Here is a 14550-nt window from a genome sequence, read left to right as displayed (position 1 = left end):
GCCTGTCTTTTTTTTTTATTGTTATTGGAAAGCCGGATATACAGAAAGGAGGAGAGACAGAGAGGAAGATCTTCCGTCCGATGTTTCACTCCCCAAGTGAGCCGCAACGGGCCGGTGCGCGCCGATCCAAAGCTGGGAACCAGGAACCTCTTCTGGGTCTCCCACGCGGGTGCAGTGTCCCAAAGCTTTGGGCCGTCCTCGACTGCTTTCCCAGGCCAGAAGCAGGGAGCTGGATGGGAAGTGGAGCTGCTGGGATTAGAACCGGCGCCCATATGGGATCCCGGGGCTTTCAAGGCGAGGACTTTAGCCGCTAGGCCACGCCGCCGGGCCCGGTAGCCTGTCTTTTAAAAAAACCTGTGAGGCCTGGCATGAAGATATACAATAGATCCTGGCATGAAGATATGCAATAGATGGCATCATGGGCACCTCCACTCCCAGGGTTGTTTGCATCTATGTCTGGCAACTATGGAGTTAGGAGAGCAACCCTCCATATAATATTTAATAGGCAGAAAATCTTCTAACCCTATTTTTTCCTTTCTCCCTTGAAAGCTTATAAAGTGCTGTTCAGTGATATCTGATCTTATATCATGAATATAAACACAGAATCAAATAAGACATCCAAAAGTTGCAAGCATTCTGAAGAAAGAGCATAAAAGTGTATGTGTTGGGGGCATCTAAGGTGGGGGAAAGTCCAGGAGAAGTGATTTCTTCATATCAATAGGTACACACTGGGGTAGAAAACCAGAAATGATGTGGACTTCTGAAGAACTGCTTTTCTCACAGTTTCAGTGCATGCATTCTCTTGTTCACCTGCCCATTCTGTAACTATGTATTGAATGCCAGCTTCATGTCAGGGACCTTGTCTGGCACCAAGGATAAAGCAGTGAACAAAATAACGTCTCTAATTCTGGAAGCTGAAATGTCCAAGGTCGAAGAAGCTATATCATCCTGTGACAGTCCATTCCTTATAGATAGTACCAATGTGTCCTCACATTGGGGGAGGGGCAGAAAACAAAAACAAAACAAGAAACTCCCTCATGCTTTTGTAAGAGCCATCCTGGGCTGCTTTCCCAGGTGGTTAGCACGGAGCTGGGTCAGAAGTGGAGCAACCGGGACAGGAACTGGCACCCATACGGGATGCCAGCACCATAGGGAGAGGATTTGCCCACTATGCCATTATGCCATTTAGGAAACTACAGGATACATTTGTACTTACATTTTCTCAATTGTAAATGATATAGCCACAATTTTTAAAAAGATATTTGTTTGAAAGAGAAAACTTCCATCCATTGCTTCACTACCAAAATGGCCACAATGGCTGAGGCTGGGCCGGGAACTCCATCCATTCTCCCATATGGATGATAGAGGGCCAAGTGTTTGGCCAACTTGTTGCTCTCCTAGGCATCGTAGAAGGAGCTGGATCAGAAGTAGAGCAGCCCAGACTTGAACCTGGCACTCTTATGAGATACCAGTGTCACAAGCAGTGGCTTAATCAGCTGTACCACAATGCAGCAGACGATGAAGATATTCTGCTGCAATGTAAAAAAATATGAGGACACTTCAAAAAGCTTTTTGGAAAATGGTATTAGATGATAAATTTGGGCTTTTTGGCGAAAAAAATTTATAAATAGTTTTTTTTACATTACACCTTTTCTATGGATTTTTGAAAATGCTTGACATTACAGTGTTCCCTCTTTCTGCATTCAAAGAGCCCCTACAAAACAGAAGACCTGAAGCGTTTCCCTCCTGTAAGAGGCTGTGCTGGGTAGCACTCTCAAGAGGGACTGGAAGCCAGCTCTGCCTGGCTTGGCCTGTGCTCTCCTCCAGAGCGCTAGAGAGAAGGCCAGAGTTCATCAGGCCCTTGAAAAGACTTTTGACCAGTACTTCCTCAGATAGAGTTTTCAGAGTGCTTGGGGAACCATGACTTCTCTCTATCTTTCCCATCCAAGGGCATTGAGAGGGGAGAAAATTGGGGCTGGCCAGCTCGCCATAGAAAATTACTTGCAGAGTTTGGTGGAACAAGGACTTTCTAGAGGGTCACCTATTAGACTGGTAGAGGCAGCTAGTCTGGTCCTTTTGGGAAGGGCCTTATCGAGAAGGCTGCCTCTATCTACGGCCATGCCAGCCTGCATGTGCCTGATCCTTTCTGATCTTGGAATGCTAGATAAGGTGAGGCCTGGTTGATACTTGAAGGTTGCCTCTGTCATTCAGCAATCCTACTTAGGTCTACGGCCATACCACCCTGAGCGTGCCCAATCTTGTCTGATCTCAGAAGCTAAGCAGGGTCGGGCCTGGTTAGTACTTGGATGGGAGCAACTCTACTTAGGGGTTGGGAGGGAGAACAAAGTAGTCAATTGATGAAGTCATTGTCCCTATCAAAGGAGGTGTGCAGGACAGGTTCTGGGGACATAGGTTTTCTAAAGAATCCACAACTTATCATAAGGAAGACAAAAACAGCATTTAAAAATCCAATACAAGAGGAAAATGTAAGTATCAGATGACAACTTTACCAACCAGGGAAGATTTTTCCTCACAAACCTGGAGGTGCCATAGCAGCATCCCAAAAGGACAGATGCTAACTTGTACCCTTACAGAAAATCTCTAGGCCTGAAGCAGAGCCTATTTTGTACTGTGGACAAATGACTTTTATGCGGATTTTTTTTTTTAGATTTATTATTATTGGAAAGCTGGATATACAGAGAGGAGGAGAGACAGAGAGGAAGATCTTCCATCCCATGTTTGACTCCCCAAGTGAGCCGCAACAGCCGGTACGTGCTGATCCGATGCTGGGAACCTGGAACCTCTTCCAGGTGTCCCACACGGGTGCAGGGTCCCAAAGCTTTAGGCCGTCCTCAACTGCTTCCCCAGGCCACAAGCAGGGAGCTGGATGGGAAGTGGAGCTGCCAGGATTAGAACCGGCGTCCATATGGGATCCCGGGGCGTTCAAGGTGAGGACTTTAGCCGCTAGGCCACGCCGCCGGGCCCTTTTATGCGGATTTTTAACATTTCATATGAAAACATTCTGAACTTAATGGACAGTGGTCAGGAAAGCTCTGGGACTTGTCAGAATTTGATCAAAGGCCAGGAAAAGGCAAGTAGAAAAAAGACAACTGAAATCAGTAGAGAAAGGAGAGAGCACAGTTACTTCTGGCTTGCACAGTACTAAGTCTAGCATGCTCAACAGGTGACTACATTAGTTTCCTTCTCTTGTTCTGAGAGGGTGAGGCACAGCACAATTTGCACATGCTTTCTCCCCTACTCCTTCCTTTTCCTTCTTGTTTTACTTACTTTTTAAAATTGTAGCAACACACACATAACAATACTTATCATTGAATCACTTTTCAGTGTACAATTTGGTGGCATTAAGACATACACAGTGTTGTACAACTATCACTACTATCCATTTCCAGAACTCTTTTCAAATTACTATTGCAACAGAAATTTTGTATCCTTTGAATGCTACCTCCTCATTGCCCCTTCTTCCAGCCCCTGGGGATCACCATTCTACATCCTCTCTCTATAAAATGGGACAAGGCCTTCATGATCTGGCTAACCTGCACTCAGGCACATCTGCCCTCATTTCCTAACTGTCATTCTGCCCCAGCCACCCCAACGTCCTTGTTATTCCAATGGGCTAAGTACAGTCTTCTCAGGCCATCTACCATGTGCCTGCTATATCAGTCCTTTCTGCCTTTTGTTTCTTTGTAGAACTTACCAGCATCTCTCCTTTGTATGCGTTAACGTAATTTTTGTCCATCTTGCTACCACACTCCTCCCTCCCCAACTCCCCCCCAACACTCCCAATATATAAACTTATGGGGGCAGGGACTCAGCGCCAGAGAGGGAAAGAATGTTAGTAAAAAATAGTGTGTCCTTTATTCATTGCTTCAGATAATATTTATGGGGAATTTACTACAGACTGGGCACCATGCTGAAAACACAGTGACATGAAACACACAAAGCTTGCAAATTGGCTGCACCCATCTCAAAGACATCAACAGGCCCATGGCTGGCAAGTCCAGATTAGAGGTCTTCAGGGTTTCTGTGGGCAGACACATGGCCTTCAGTGGTTGCTCAATGCAGATGGTGAAAAATCGACTGGCCAGTCCATTAGAGTGCATCCCGTGGGAATGCAGAAAGGGGATCCATTAAAACCCCAGTCATGCTTGATTGATCTTTTGAACAGAGGTGGGAGACACAAACACCCTCATGGAGAGCAGCTGTTTTAGCTCTCACAGAGTGCTCCAGTCATTGGTACCCATAACAGCCTGCAATGTGGCTCAGGACTGCTACCTGCTAGGCCTTGGTTCGGATCTGGCACTAAGTCAAAAGAAGCAATCCCAGGCTGTGATCCCGTTCAGTCTATATCTGACGTACACCGTATTTTTCATCCCTCCTGGGGCAAAGGCCCAGCGGAAAATGTGTATTGTTCTAAATGTACGACCTACTGCTCTAGGCCGCTGGACTGAGGTTGAAGCGTTGAGGCACAGCCCCCGCAGTCATTCTCCGTGAAGGGCTTCCATGGGCCTTGAGGAAAGGACAGATCTGCCACCACTTAGGACAGAAGGCAGGCAGCAGCAGATCATGGTGCTCAGTTTGGGGCTCAGCCGGCCCCACACTGTAATAATGCCAGCCTCCTCCTTATCCTGAAACTTAGCATGCCAGGACAAGACATCATGTCCCAAGCTCCAGGTAGACAGAGGAGCTAAAACGGATACTTGGAATGGATGGGTGAATGGACACGACGTTTTCCAGCCAGGTGCGGTAGACGGGTACTGAGGTCGACTTTGCCTGGTGGCGTTCCTGTCTTCCGAGTTCGCCCCTGGGTAGGTCCACGAGCGCCGCCACGCCGTGGGGACCCCGGTGGAGGGGGCTCCCCGAGCGCGCGTCCGGGCCGGGTGGAGGGGGCGGGCCGAGCACCAGGCGCGGTGAGCCGGCAGGCTCCGCGAGCGCGCGTCCGGGCCGGGTGGAGGGGGCGGGCCGAGCACCAGGCGCGGTGAGCCGGCAGGCTCCGCGAGCGCGCGTCCGGGCCGGGTGGAGGGGGCGGGCCGAGCACCAGGCGCGGTGAGCGGGCAGGCTCCGCGAGCGCGCGTCCGGGCCGGGTGGAGGGGGCGGGCCGAGCATCAGGCGCGGTGAGCCGGCTGGCTCCGCGAGCGCGCGCCGGGGCGTGGCTGCGGGCGCGCGGGGCGGAAGGGGCGTGGGGAGGGCGGCGCCGGCGCGCGGGAGGACGCGGCTCCCGGTGCAGTGGGTCCGGCTAGCGCCCGGGCCGGGAGCCCCACCCAGGGCGCAGCGTGCCGGCGCCGGGCCATGTACTCGGGGAACCGGAGCAGCGGCCAGGGCCACTGGGAGGACGCCGAGGAGTCGGAGCCAGCCGGCACGGTGAGCCCCGCGCCGCTCTTCAGCGCCAACACCTACGAGCGCTTGGCGCTGCTGTTCGGCTCCCTCGGGCTGCTGGGCGTCGGCAACAACCTGCTGGTGCTCGTGCTCTACTACAAGTTTCAGCGGCTCCGCACTCCCACGCACCTCTTCCTGGTCAACCTCAGCCTCAGCGACCTGCTGGTGTCCCTTTTCGGGGTCACCTTTACCCTCGTGTCCTGCCTGAGGAACGGCTGGGTATGGGACACCGTGGGCTGCGTGTGGGACGGGTTTAGCAGCAGCCTGTTCGGTGAGTTGGGCTGGGAGGAGACGGCATCCTGCCCTCCGCCGCCGGCTTCCCGTTTCCACCCAGGCTCCGCTTGGCCTCAGCTTGGCCCCCCAAACCCTCCCTGCCCTGATGCCCCCGCCGCGCAGCTTGCCGCCCCGCTCCTCAACCGCCTCCCCTCGTCCCGCCCCGCGCAGGGCTCCACTCGCCCCCTGCGGCCTCGGCTCCCCGCCACGCCACCCCGCTTTCCCCTCCAGCGCCTTGGTTAACAGCCCCCTTCCTTGCCTGCTGGCCAGCACCCCAATTCTGTTTTCATCCCCTAGTGAAATTCAACAGGGCATGACACGTCAGCCTACACCCTGTGAGAGAGAGCACGAGGGCCTGTGGAGTGGAGAGATCAAGGAAAAAGTGATTAATTCGTGAAAGTTGGAAAGGGAACGAGAAGTGCTTGAATTAATAATGATGCCTGACTCCCACCTTATGGAAGGGTAGAAAGCTGCAATAGTAGCCACATGTAAATGGGTTTTCTCATTAGCCGTTGTAAGCCTTTGAAAGCTTCTTAGGGAGTGGGGTAGTTCATTCAGAATGCAAATACATTTGCACCAGCTAAGCTGCACTTAACTGTCTGTCATTCCTTAGTGGTGAGATTGCAGGTGTCTCAGAATCCCAGCCCCGGGGAACACATACTTCGCTGTGCAGCCGACAGATTTCATCAAAGTAGGACTTGGTTATTCATTGAAGATGTATTTCTACAATGCTTCTCATCATTACGGGAGACTTGATGTTTTGAAGGACGACCAGCCCCGTTTAACATTGAAGTTGTGGTTTTATAAGCTCTGGAGAGAAATTATTTTTATGTGTGTGCTGCAGGCATTTTATTTGTACCAACATTAGAAGGAATATTTTTAAGGTCATGAAATTCTAGATTTTAATCATGAAATCCATGGGTAATTCATGAGTTTTATCTTGGCAGGTTTGGTAGCAAAAATATTTTCGTAATCACCTGCCTCCTATCTTGTATAACTCAAATATTTATAGTTATTTAATTTTTGATATTTTGAAGGAAGCAAGGAATCTCATAGAAAACATGGTTACATTGATTTGATTACCCTGATGACCCCATCCTTTCCAATAAGCATTAATTTGAGAACTTTACAAGGATTTGATATGTAGATGGTAATGTAGATGGCTTTGTGATAACACTTTTATTTTAATTAAAAATACCCCCAGGCAGTTTTTTTTTTAAAGAGAGGGACAAGCTTTAAAGAAGACAATTCAAGGCCATGTGTAAAGTATCAGTAATGTCCTCTCTAGAGGATAAAAGGTGGTGTTCTAATGAACGTGAGAATTCTTATTTCCTTGAAGTGCCTTATCTGTGCTGAGAGATTGTGTGTCTGTGTCTGGGAGTTTGAAAACGAGGCAGCATTGGGTTTTCAGTAAGTCATCTATTAGGGTTTTGCTTCTAGATTAGAGTTAAGGATGAAGGAAAGAAAGGTGCGTCACTTCCCTTGTTATCTCCGAGCCAGGACTAACCAAGCAGTCACATGGCCAGCTAGCTGTGGTGTACTGGAGAAGGCATAAACGCCAGGGAGGAGCGAGGTGCAGTAGGCTTTAGCGAGGCTGCCCTATTTAGTGGGAAGATGGTTCACTTTAGGACGTGAGAGTTAAGCTCTTCAGCTTTGGTTTTCTCTTGGCTGAGTTTAGTGTTCTTTAAGGTCATCCCACTTGCTTTGTGTTTTGGTAAGACAGGTTAGAAAGCATCAGTGATTTTGGCCTCTGGTGTCTTCGCCCACCCTTCGAAATCAAGAACCATGGTTACTGTTCTTCCAGTACCATCATAGGTTGTCTGCCTCTTTGCACCCTGCTGGACGAAGGCCCAGGCTGCCGCTGTACTTTGTGCTCCGATCTGGCTTCTCAGGAAAGCTGAAAATACTCATTTAGGCAGCGGCTCTGACCGGGTAGCATTATTAGGACTATCGTTCATTTAAACTGACCAGTGAGGTCAGTGACCTATTCAATTTACATTCTTGATGGATGATTGCTTTTACCAGTATTCAGTTAGTCATCTTAGCGTTAGCAGATGCAGCTTGTTCTGATGTACATTTCAGTAGACTTAGTGATAGTGAAAATCAGAGCTCCGGACCCCTCACTTGTTACTGTGCGTGGATGAATGATGCAGAGATTAGCAGTTGGTGTGTGTGTGTGTAGTGTTTTAGCTTGCCCTTCAGTTTCTTCTTTGTGCCTCCTGTGGATAACCGTGGCATCACACTGAATTTCCTGCATGTCCCATCTAATGAGCATTGTGCTGGAAGTTAAAAAAGGGAGCCTTTTGTACACTACCCCTTGAAAAGCAGAAGTAGCATACTACATGCTCATCTTGGCAAGAGATACTTCAGACCTTTTTCTTGGGATATAGAGACTTAGGGCTTGCTGAGAAAGTCTGGCAAAATGCAAACATTATCCTGTTGGAAGACATTTGATATATGAAGCCAGTAACTTACTTACGTACTTTACTCTTGAAAAACACACATGGATGAGTATACAGAGATTCACAAGAAAATTTGTTAGGCATTTCGCTCCTTGGTATGCCCATTTTACACTCCTGAATATTTTTAAATGTCATTTATGTGATGGAATTAATAATCCTTTTGTCATAATCTGGCTTGTTAACTCATTCAAAATGATCTCCTGCTGGTACTGTGAGATGCTGAAGTGGTTGGGATATGGAAAGGTCTCCTGTTTGTTCTGGAATCATCCACCTACTCTACTGGTCACAGAAATATTCCTAATCATGAGGGTGTGCACATAGTAAGTACATAGTCTATTCCCAAAAATACTGGGGAGCCACACGTTTTTTTAGTCTAACTTACAGTTGTGCCAAGTATTTATTCAAATACTTTCTTAAAAGCTATGGAATTAAATTAACTATTGTGAAACGTTATGTCCAATTTTTATTGTTACATTGCCTGATTTGCAGGTTATATGCTATTGTTTATTTTCAAGGACCTAGAAAATATGAGAAAGTATTTAATGACTTGCTTCAGTAGAGGTTTACATCCAAATAAGAAGTCAGGCTCCAGTGGGTTGTAATTACTGTTGCATGAAATTACTTCTATATTGTTTACAATTGTATTCTGTTTTGAATTTTCTTCTTTCAGAGAAGAGTTCCAGTCACAAATGCATGTGTGATGCATTTTGACATTACTGCTAAGATGAAATGCAGAAATGAAAACCACACATCCATTTTAGTATTCTCAGATGTGATTTAATGTACTTTATAATGTTTTTGTACTGCTGATTTATAAAACAATACTTTAAAAGGGTAACTGTTAAATCACTAGGACCTGCAGCCTTAGTACTCCTGGGATGAGCTGGAGCTTCACGAGGAGAGATTTTCGTACTGCACAATCGCATCTCAACTGAGTCCTCCGCCTCTGTTATATGCAGTTCCTTCTTCCAGCCGTTGCCTGCAGACAGTTTGCCTCCTAGGATGGCGGACAGGCTCCCCACAGAGTTTGATGTGGTTATAATAGGGACAGGTTTGCCAGAGTCCATCCTTGCCGCTGCATGTGCAAGAAGTGGTCAGAGAGTCCTGCATGTTGACTCAAGAAGTTACTATGGAGGAAACTGGGCTAGTTTCAGCTTTTCCGGATTACTGTCCTGGCTAGAGGAGTATCAGCCAAGCAGTGACCTTGACGAAGGAAGTACTGCTACGTGGCAAGACTCGATCCATGAAACGGAAGAAGCCATCCCACTCTGCAAGAAGGATAAAAGCATTCAACATACTGAAGTGTTTTGTTATGCTAGTCATGACGTGGAGGACACTGTCGAAGAGATTGGTGCTCTGCGGAAAAATCCTTCCTCAGTGGGATCTGCTGCTCTCACCGAACCTCTGGATTCTTCAGCCTTGCCCGAACAAAAACTGTCATCAGATGATGCTGGCTATGAAATGTTTGCTCAACACACTCAAAACAGTGAAGCAGTGATTTCACACAAAGCAACTGACATAGAGGAATCACTGGAGAAAGAAAGGTGTTGTGGAGACACAACTTGTACACACACAGTCTCCAGTGGAGATAAAGATGAAAACAACTCTATAGAAGACAGTTCTAACCAACGAAAGAGAAATACCATTACTTATTCTCAACTAGTTAAAGAAGGGAGGAGATTTAACATTGACTTGGTATCAAAGCTGCTATATTCTCAAGGATCCCTAATTGATCTCTTAATCAAATCGAATGTTAGTCGTTACGCAGAATTTAAAAATGTCACCAGGATTCTTGCATTTCGGGAAGGGAAGGTGGAACAGGTGCCTTGTTCTAGAGCAGATGTCTTCAATAGCAAAGAACTCACCATGGTTGAAAAGAGGATGCTCATGAAATTTCTTACATTCTGTTTAGACTATGAGCAGCATCCGGATGAATACCAAGATTTCAAACAATGTTCATTTTCAGAGTACTTGAAAACTAAAAAACTAACTCCCAACCTCCAACATTTTATACTACATTCAATTGCAATGACATCAGAATCATCGTGTACTACATTAGATGGTCTTCGGGCAACAAAAAACTTTCTTCAGTGTCTTGGACGGTTTGGCAACACTCCCTTTTTATTTCCTGTGTATGGCCAAGGAGAAATTCCGCAGTGTTTCTGCAGGATGTGTGCAGTTTTTGGTGGAATCTATTGTCTTCGTCATAGAGTGCAGTGTCTTGTAGTTGATAAAGAATCTGGAAGATGTAAAGCCATTATAGATCACTTTGGCCAAAGAATAAGTGCTAAGTATTTTATCATGGGGGACCATTACCTTTCTGAGGAAACCTGCTCAAAGGTGCAGTATAAGCAAATCTCAAGGGCAGTGCTCATTACAGATAAGTCTTTACTAAAGACAGATTCGGATCAGGAGATTTCCATTTTGATGGTGCCTCCAGTGGAAGCAGGAACTTGCTCCGTTCGGGTCACCGAATTATGTTCTTCAACGATGACATGCATGAAAGGTGCACATCTGGTCCATCTAACTTGTTCCTCTTCGAAAACAGCTCGAGAAGACCTAGAACCAGTAACTCGGAAATTATTCATTCCTTATTCTGCATCAGAAGGAGAAAAGGAAGGGCTTACAAAGCCAAGACTTTTGTGGGCTCTTTATTTTAACATGAGAGATTCCTCAGGAATCAGCAGAAGCTGTTACACCGGCTTGCCCCCCAACGTCTATGTCTGCTCTGGGCCTGACTGCGATCTGGGAAACGAACATGCAGTCAAGCAAGCTGAAACACTTTTCCGGGAAATCCTTCCAAGTGAAGAATTCTGCCCTCCACCTCCAAATCCAGAAGACATTATTTTTGACAGTAATGACAGGCAACCAGAGGCTCCTGGGACTCATGATATAATCATGACCGAGCTGGAATCCTCTGAGGACAGCAAAAACCGACAAAGCCCAGGGCAGCAACTTCGGAATTAGAAAGAAGTCAATTGGAAGTCCTCTTCATCTTGTCATTCAGGATATTCTCATTTAAAGACCATGTTTCGTTAGGAGTAATTGGAAGTGGTTTGATGGTGACTGCCTTGAGGATTTTGTCTCTGACTCTTTAGGATATTCAACATTGGGTGTTCTTTATTAACCTGTCACTAATTGATGTATTGGGTATCACAGCTTTTGTTCCAGAACCTGCTCCATGTTTTAATATTGCGTGTACTGAGTTCCACCTTAGCAGCTTTGCTTAAAGAAAATACTGTACCTACTGTTGATCTTCAGACTTTGTCGTTTCCTACAGGACAGTTAACTCTCTAAGGTGTATTTTAGTTACTTTGGCAGCTCTTACATTGCTGTCACCTTTGTTTGAATAGTGAAACAGTACATTATATGAGCCTTTGTACATAATAGAAAAATACACACTTGATAGTGGGAATATCAACTAATACAAGTTCCAGTATGATCAAAGATATATTTTGTTACAACATTAGCTTTGCATGTTTTTTTGTTGTTGTTGTTCGTGAAGAAATTTTACATTTTGCCATTTATCCTTGTAACTGACAGGGCAGTGAAGCCATCCACCATACCTTCTGCTTTCCAAAAGAGCCTGATTTCAATTCGCAGAAGAGCTCAGAAAATTCCTGCAGAGTCCTGCTCTGCTTTAGCACATCAGAGTAAAGGACTTCCCAGAAGTGACTCAGGTGCCACTTCTCTGCCATCCCCCCAAGCCTCTTCCCCACCCTTATCCTCCCCCCCAAAAACGAGATTGCCTCAGGGAAAGATACTTCAGAAAAAAGATGCTACAGGAAAGATACTACTTGAGATTGCCCATTTGGAATTCTTAAAATTGCTAAGGAGAAAACCGAATGAATCATTTTAAAACTTGAGATTACAGATGGTTTAAAAACTGTCCATAAATAGATTACCTGAGGTTTCTCAGGTAAAACCTACTCCTTTTTGACTACCACCTTAACTGGCAGGGCTGACTACAACTGATAGGAATGAATTGGAGGGGCATTTACCTTGTGTCCCACCCTAGGTCACCATCTTTATAATCATTCCTGCCTCTTTGCTGAGTTGTGGAGAATAAAAACTAGATTCTCCTCAGAGCGACCAGAAGGCACAAAACTGGTTCTTCTTTAGTGAGGCTGTCAGGAAAGGTGAGCTTCCTCATTTAATCTCATGTCCATTTTCTTGAATCGAAAAACAGGGAGTGGTCCTATAAGAACCAAGTCCTTTCTGGAATATACCATTCATAGTGTGCCAGGCATTTAATATTGTGCTTGCTTGTAAGAGTTAATAATAGTATGAGGCAGCTATTATACCATACACTTTTAAGGAGGAAATAGACTTAATTATTTATAATTTTCTCAGTCTACTATGTAAAACAGCTGTCACTGGAGCCCACCATGCTTACAAAACCCTTTGTGTCTGATTCACAGAATAGTGTACATAGTGAATGGAAGGAAAAGATACCCATGAAATCAGAATCTAATATTGCTGGGGGGGAGAAGTGTACACACTTAAGACTTGCAGCTTTTTATTGAATCAGAAATCTGAAGATCAAGATTAATTAAAAGTAAATCTATGTTATAGCTGTAACTCATTGAAGCAGACTTTGGCTAAGTTTTGGCAAAATAATAGTCTTTAATAATATAGCTGTTGATTTGGAACACTGTTATGAAAAGCAAATGTTAGTTGGCCAAAATATGCTCTTACTCGTCCTTCATCGGACTTCTCTCTGAGGGAAACAAGACAGGACTTAAGTCGTGGGACAGCTTACTGTAAGTAGAAAAGTCATGGATAGGTGTTAATACTGATTTTCTTGTATAAGTAGTCCAGAACAACTGAGATGCTTGAAATGACTCACAATAGTAATGAAAGTAAAAATGAATTAAAGTAACATTTAGGTGAAGGTAGTCCAGACCTACTGAAAACTTTCTCACTATCCCAGAATTATGTCTAAGATGTTGAGACAAGGAATAAGGAGATATTGCAAAAGATGGTATGGCTAAATATGGAAATTTTTAAAAAAGCAAAAAATAAGGATTACCTAAAAATAGTAACAAAATGATTACATTTCCTACATCAGTACAAAATAAGTTGAAATGAGAAGAGTTGTAGCCAACAACAACAACAACAAAAAAAACATTTAAAGTTCAGGAGGCATTAAAATGCAGTCTTATTTACTGACAAGTTAGAATTTGAACCTGATTAAGCTTTTTTTGGTGAACATTTTCAAAAGCTGAAATAATAATTAATATCTTTCTGCTAATTGCATTTTGAGACAAATTTGGACTCAATACTGAAAGTCAGACATTTGCAAAATGCAAATATTGACAGCCAGTAACAGCAATAAATAAAAATGTTTACTGTGTTACAGGATTATAAGGTTAATGTTCAGCAGAACAGTTGTTATAGCACCATTTGTAGGGTAAAATGTAGAAATTCCAAAAGATAGCTACATGCACTTTTTGAAAAAATTCATTCTGTTTTGATTTAGTTGTCTTTGGGTAATGAGTTTGTTGGCTTATAACAGTATGATAATAAGTATCGTGCTTAGTAGGCAAACATGTAAGAAGTATTGGAAAAAAAGAAATTAATAGTGGCGTCATTTTAAGCTTGTCACTGCCATAAAGTATACAAAATGACAAAGAAAGGTAAAGAGAGCATAAATATTTTCTATTAACTTTATTGCTAGTTAAGTCTTTATTATCATATAAATAGTCTATTAATGAAAAATTAATTCAGGACGTTGCAAGACACATCATTTTTAAAAGTTACTGTAGATGCTAATGGTGACTACAATTTTGAATGGTGACTACAGTTTTAAGAATGCTAGAATTTTAATACATATGAGCCTTTTAAAGAAAATTGTACTACTGTACTGGAATAATTAAGCAAGATGTTTAAATAGAAGCAAGCTAAAGAAGCTAAACTTAAAATTGTCATGTATCCGAAGCATCCTGGCATAATGCAAAAGTGGTAAATAGGGAATATTGCTTCATTACTAACCAATAGTCTGATCTTCCTTTTCATGAATGCATAAAATGGAAATGATGCTGCACAAAATTGTGAGAATTAGATAATATAAATGAAGTCACATCCAAAGTAATGCCAGTGTGAATTAACATGTAGATTTGTCAGTTACATTTGGCATTACAATTGGGTTATTTTGTTTAGCTTTACAAATATATGGTAGACCATAAAGGAGAGTAAGGAAAGATAAATTAAAAAAGAAACTTGGTCGCTAAATATCTTCCATTGTTGAGTGGGAAAGTTCAAGACTAGTATAAGCCATTTGGAATGAATACTTAAAACTGGTGGTGAAAAGATTAGCTGGATAGCATTACAATGAAAGATATTCATGTGTAATAATGGAGTTTATTCTAGATGAATTAAAAATGTTAAATAGAAGAGTAAAAATAAAAGTCCACAGTTT

At 44.1% G+C, this 14550-nt stretch overlaps 2 protein-coding genes across 3 annotated transcripts in view; both read left to right on the top strand.

The window, feature by feature from the left end:
• The first annotated feature begins 5307 nt into the window (after positions 1–5307).
• Positions 5308–14550, top strand: part of OPN3 (opsin 3) — a 39331-nt gene continuing 30088 nt past the window's right edge. Inside the window, exons 1-2 of one of the 2 annotated variants that reach the window (XM_036495230.2) lie at positions 5308–5665; positions 8800–8929. In XM_036495230.2, coding sequence (XP_036351123.2) covers positions 5308–5665; positions 8800–8840 — 399 coding nt within the window. In that variant the 3' untranslated portion in view covers positions 8841–8929. Of the gene's footprint in view, positions 5666–8799; positions 8930–14550 lie in introns of those variants that run through there. The other variant, XM_004578507.3, reaches the window with a different exon arrangement.
• Positions 9074–11852, top strand: CHML (CHM like Rab escort protein). Its single transcript, XM_004578506.2, has one exon. The coding sequence runs from the start codon at positions 9132–9134 to the stop codon at positions 11094–11096; it is 1965 nt and encodes a 654-aa protein (XP_004578563.2). The 5' UTR covers positions 9074–9131; the 3' UTR covers positions 11097–11852.

This window comes from Ochotona princeps, chromosome 10 (genome assembly GCF_030435755.1).
Source record: "Ochotona princeps isolate mOchPri1 chromosome 10, mOchPri1.hap1, whole genome shotgun sequence".
NCBI lineage: Eukaryota > Metazoa > Chordata > Mammalia > Lagomorpha > Ochotonidae > Ochotona > Ochotona princeps.
This window is presented reverse-complemented; position numbering and strand designations above follow the sequence as displayed.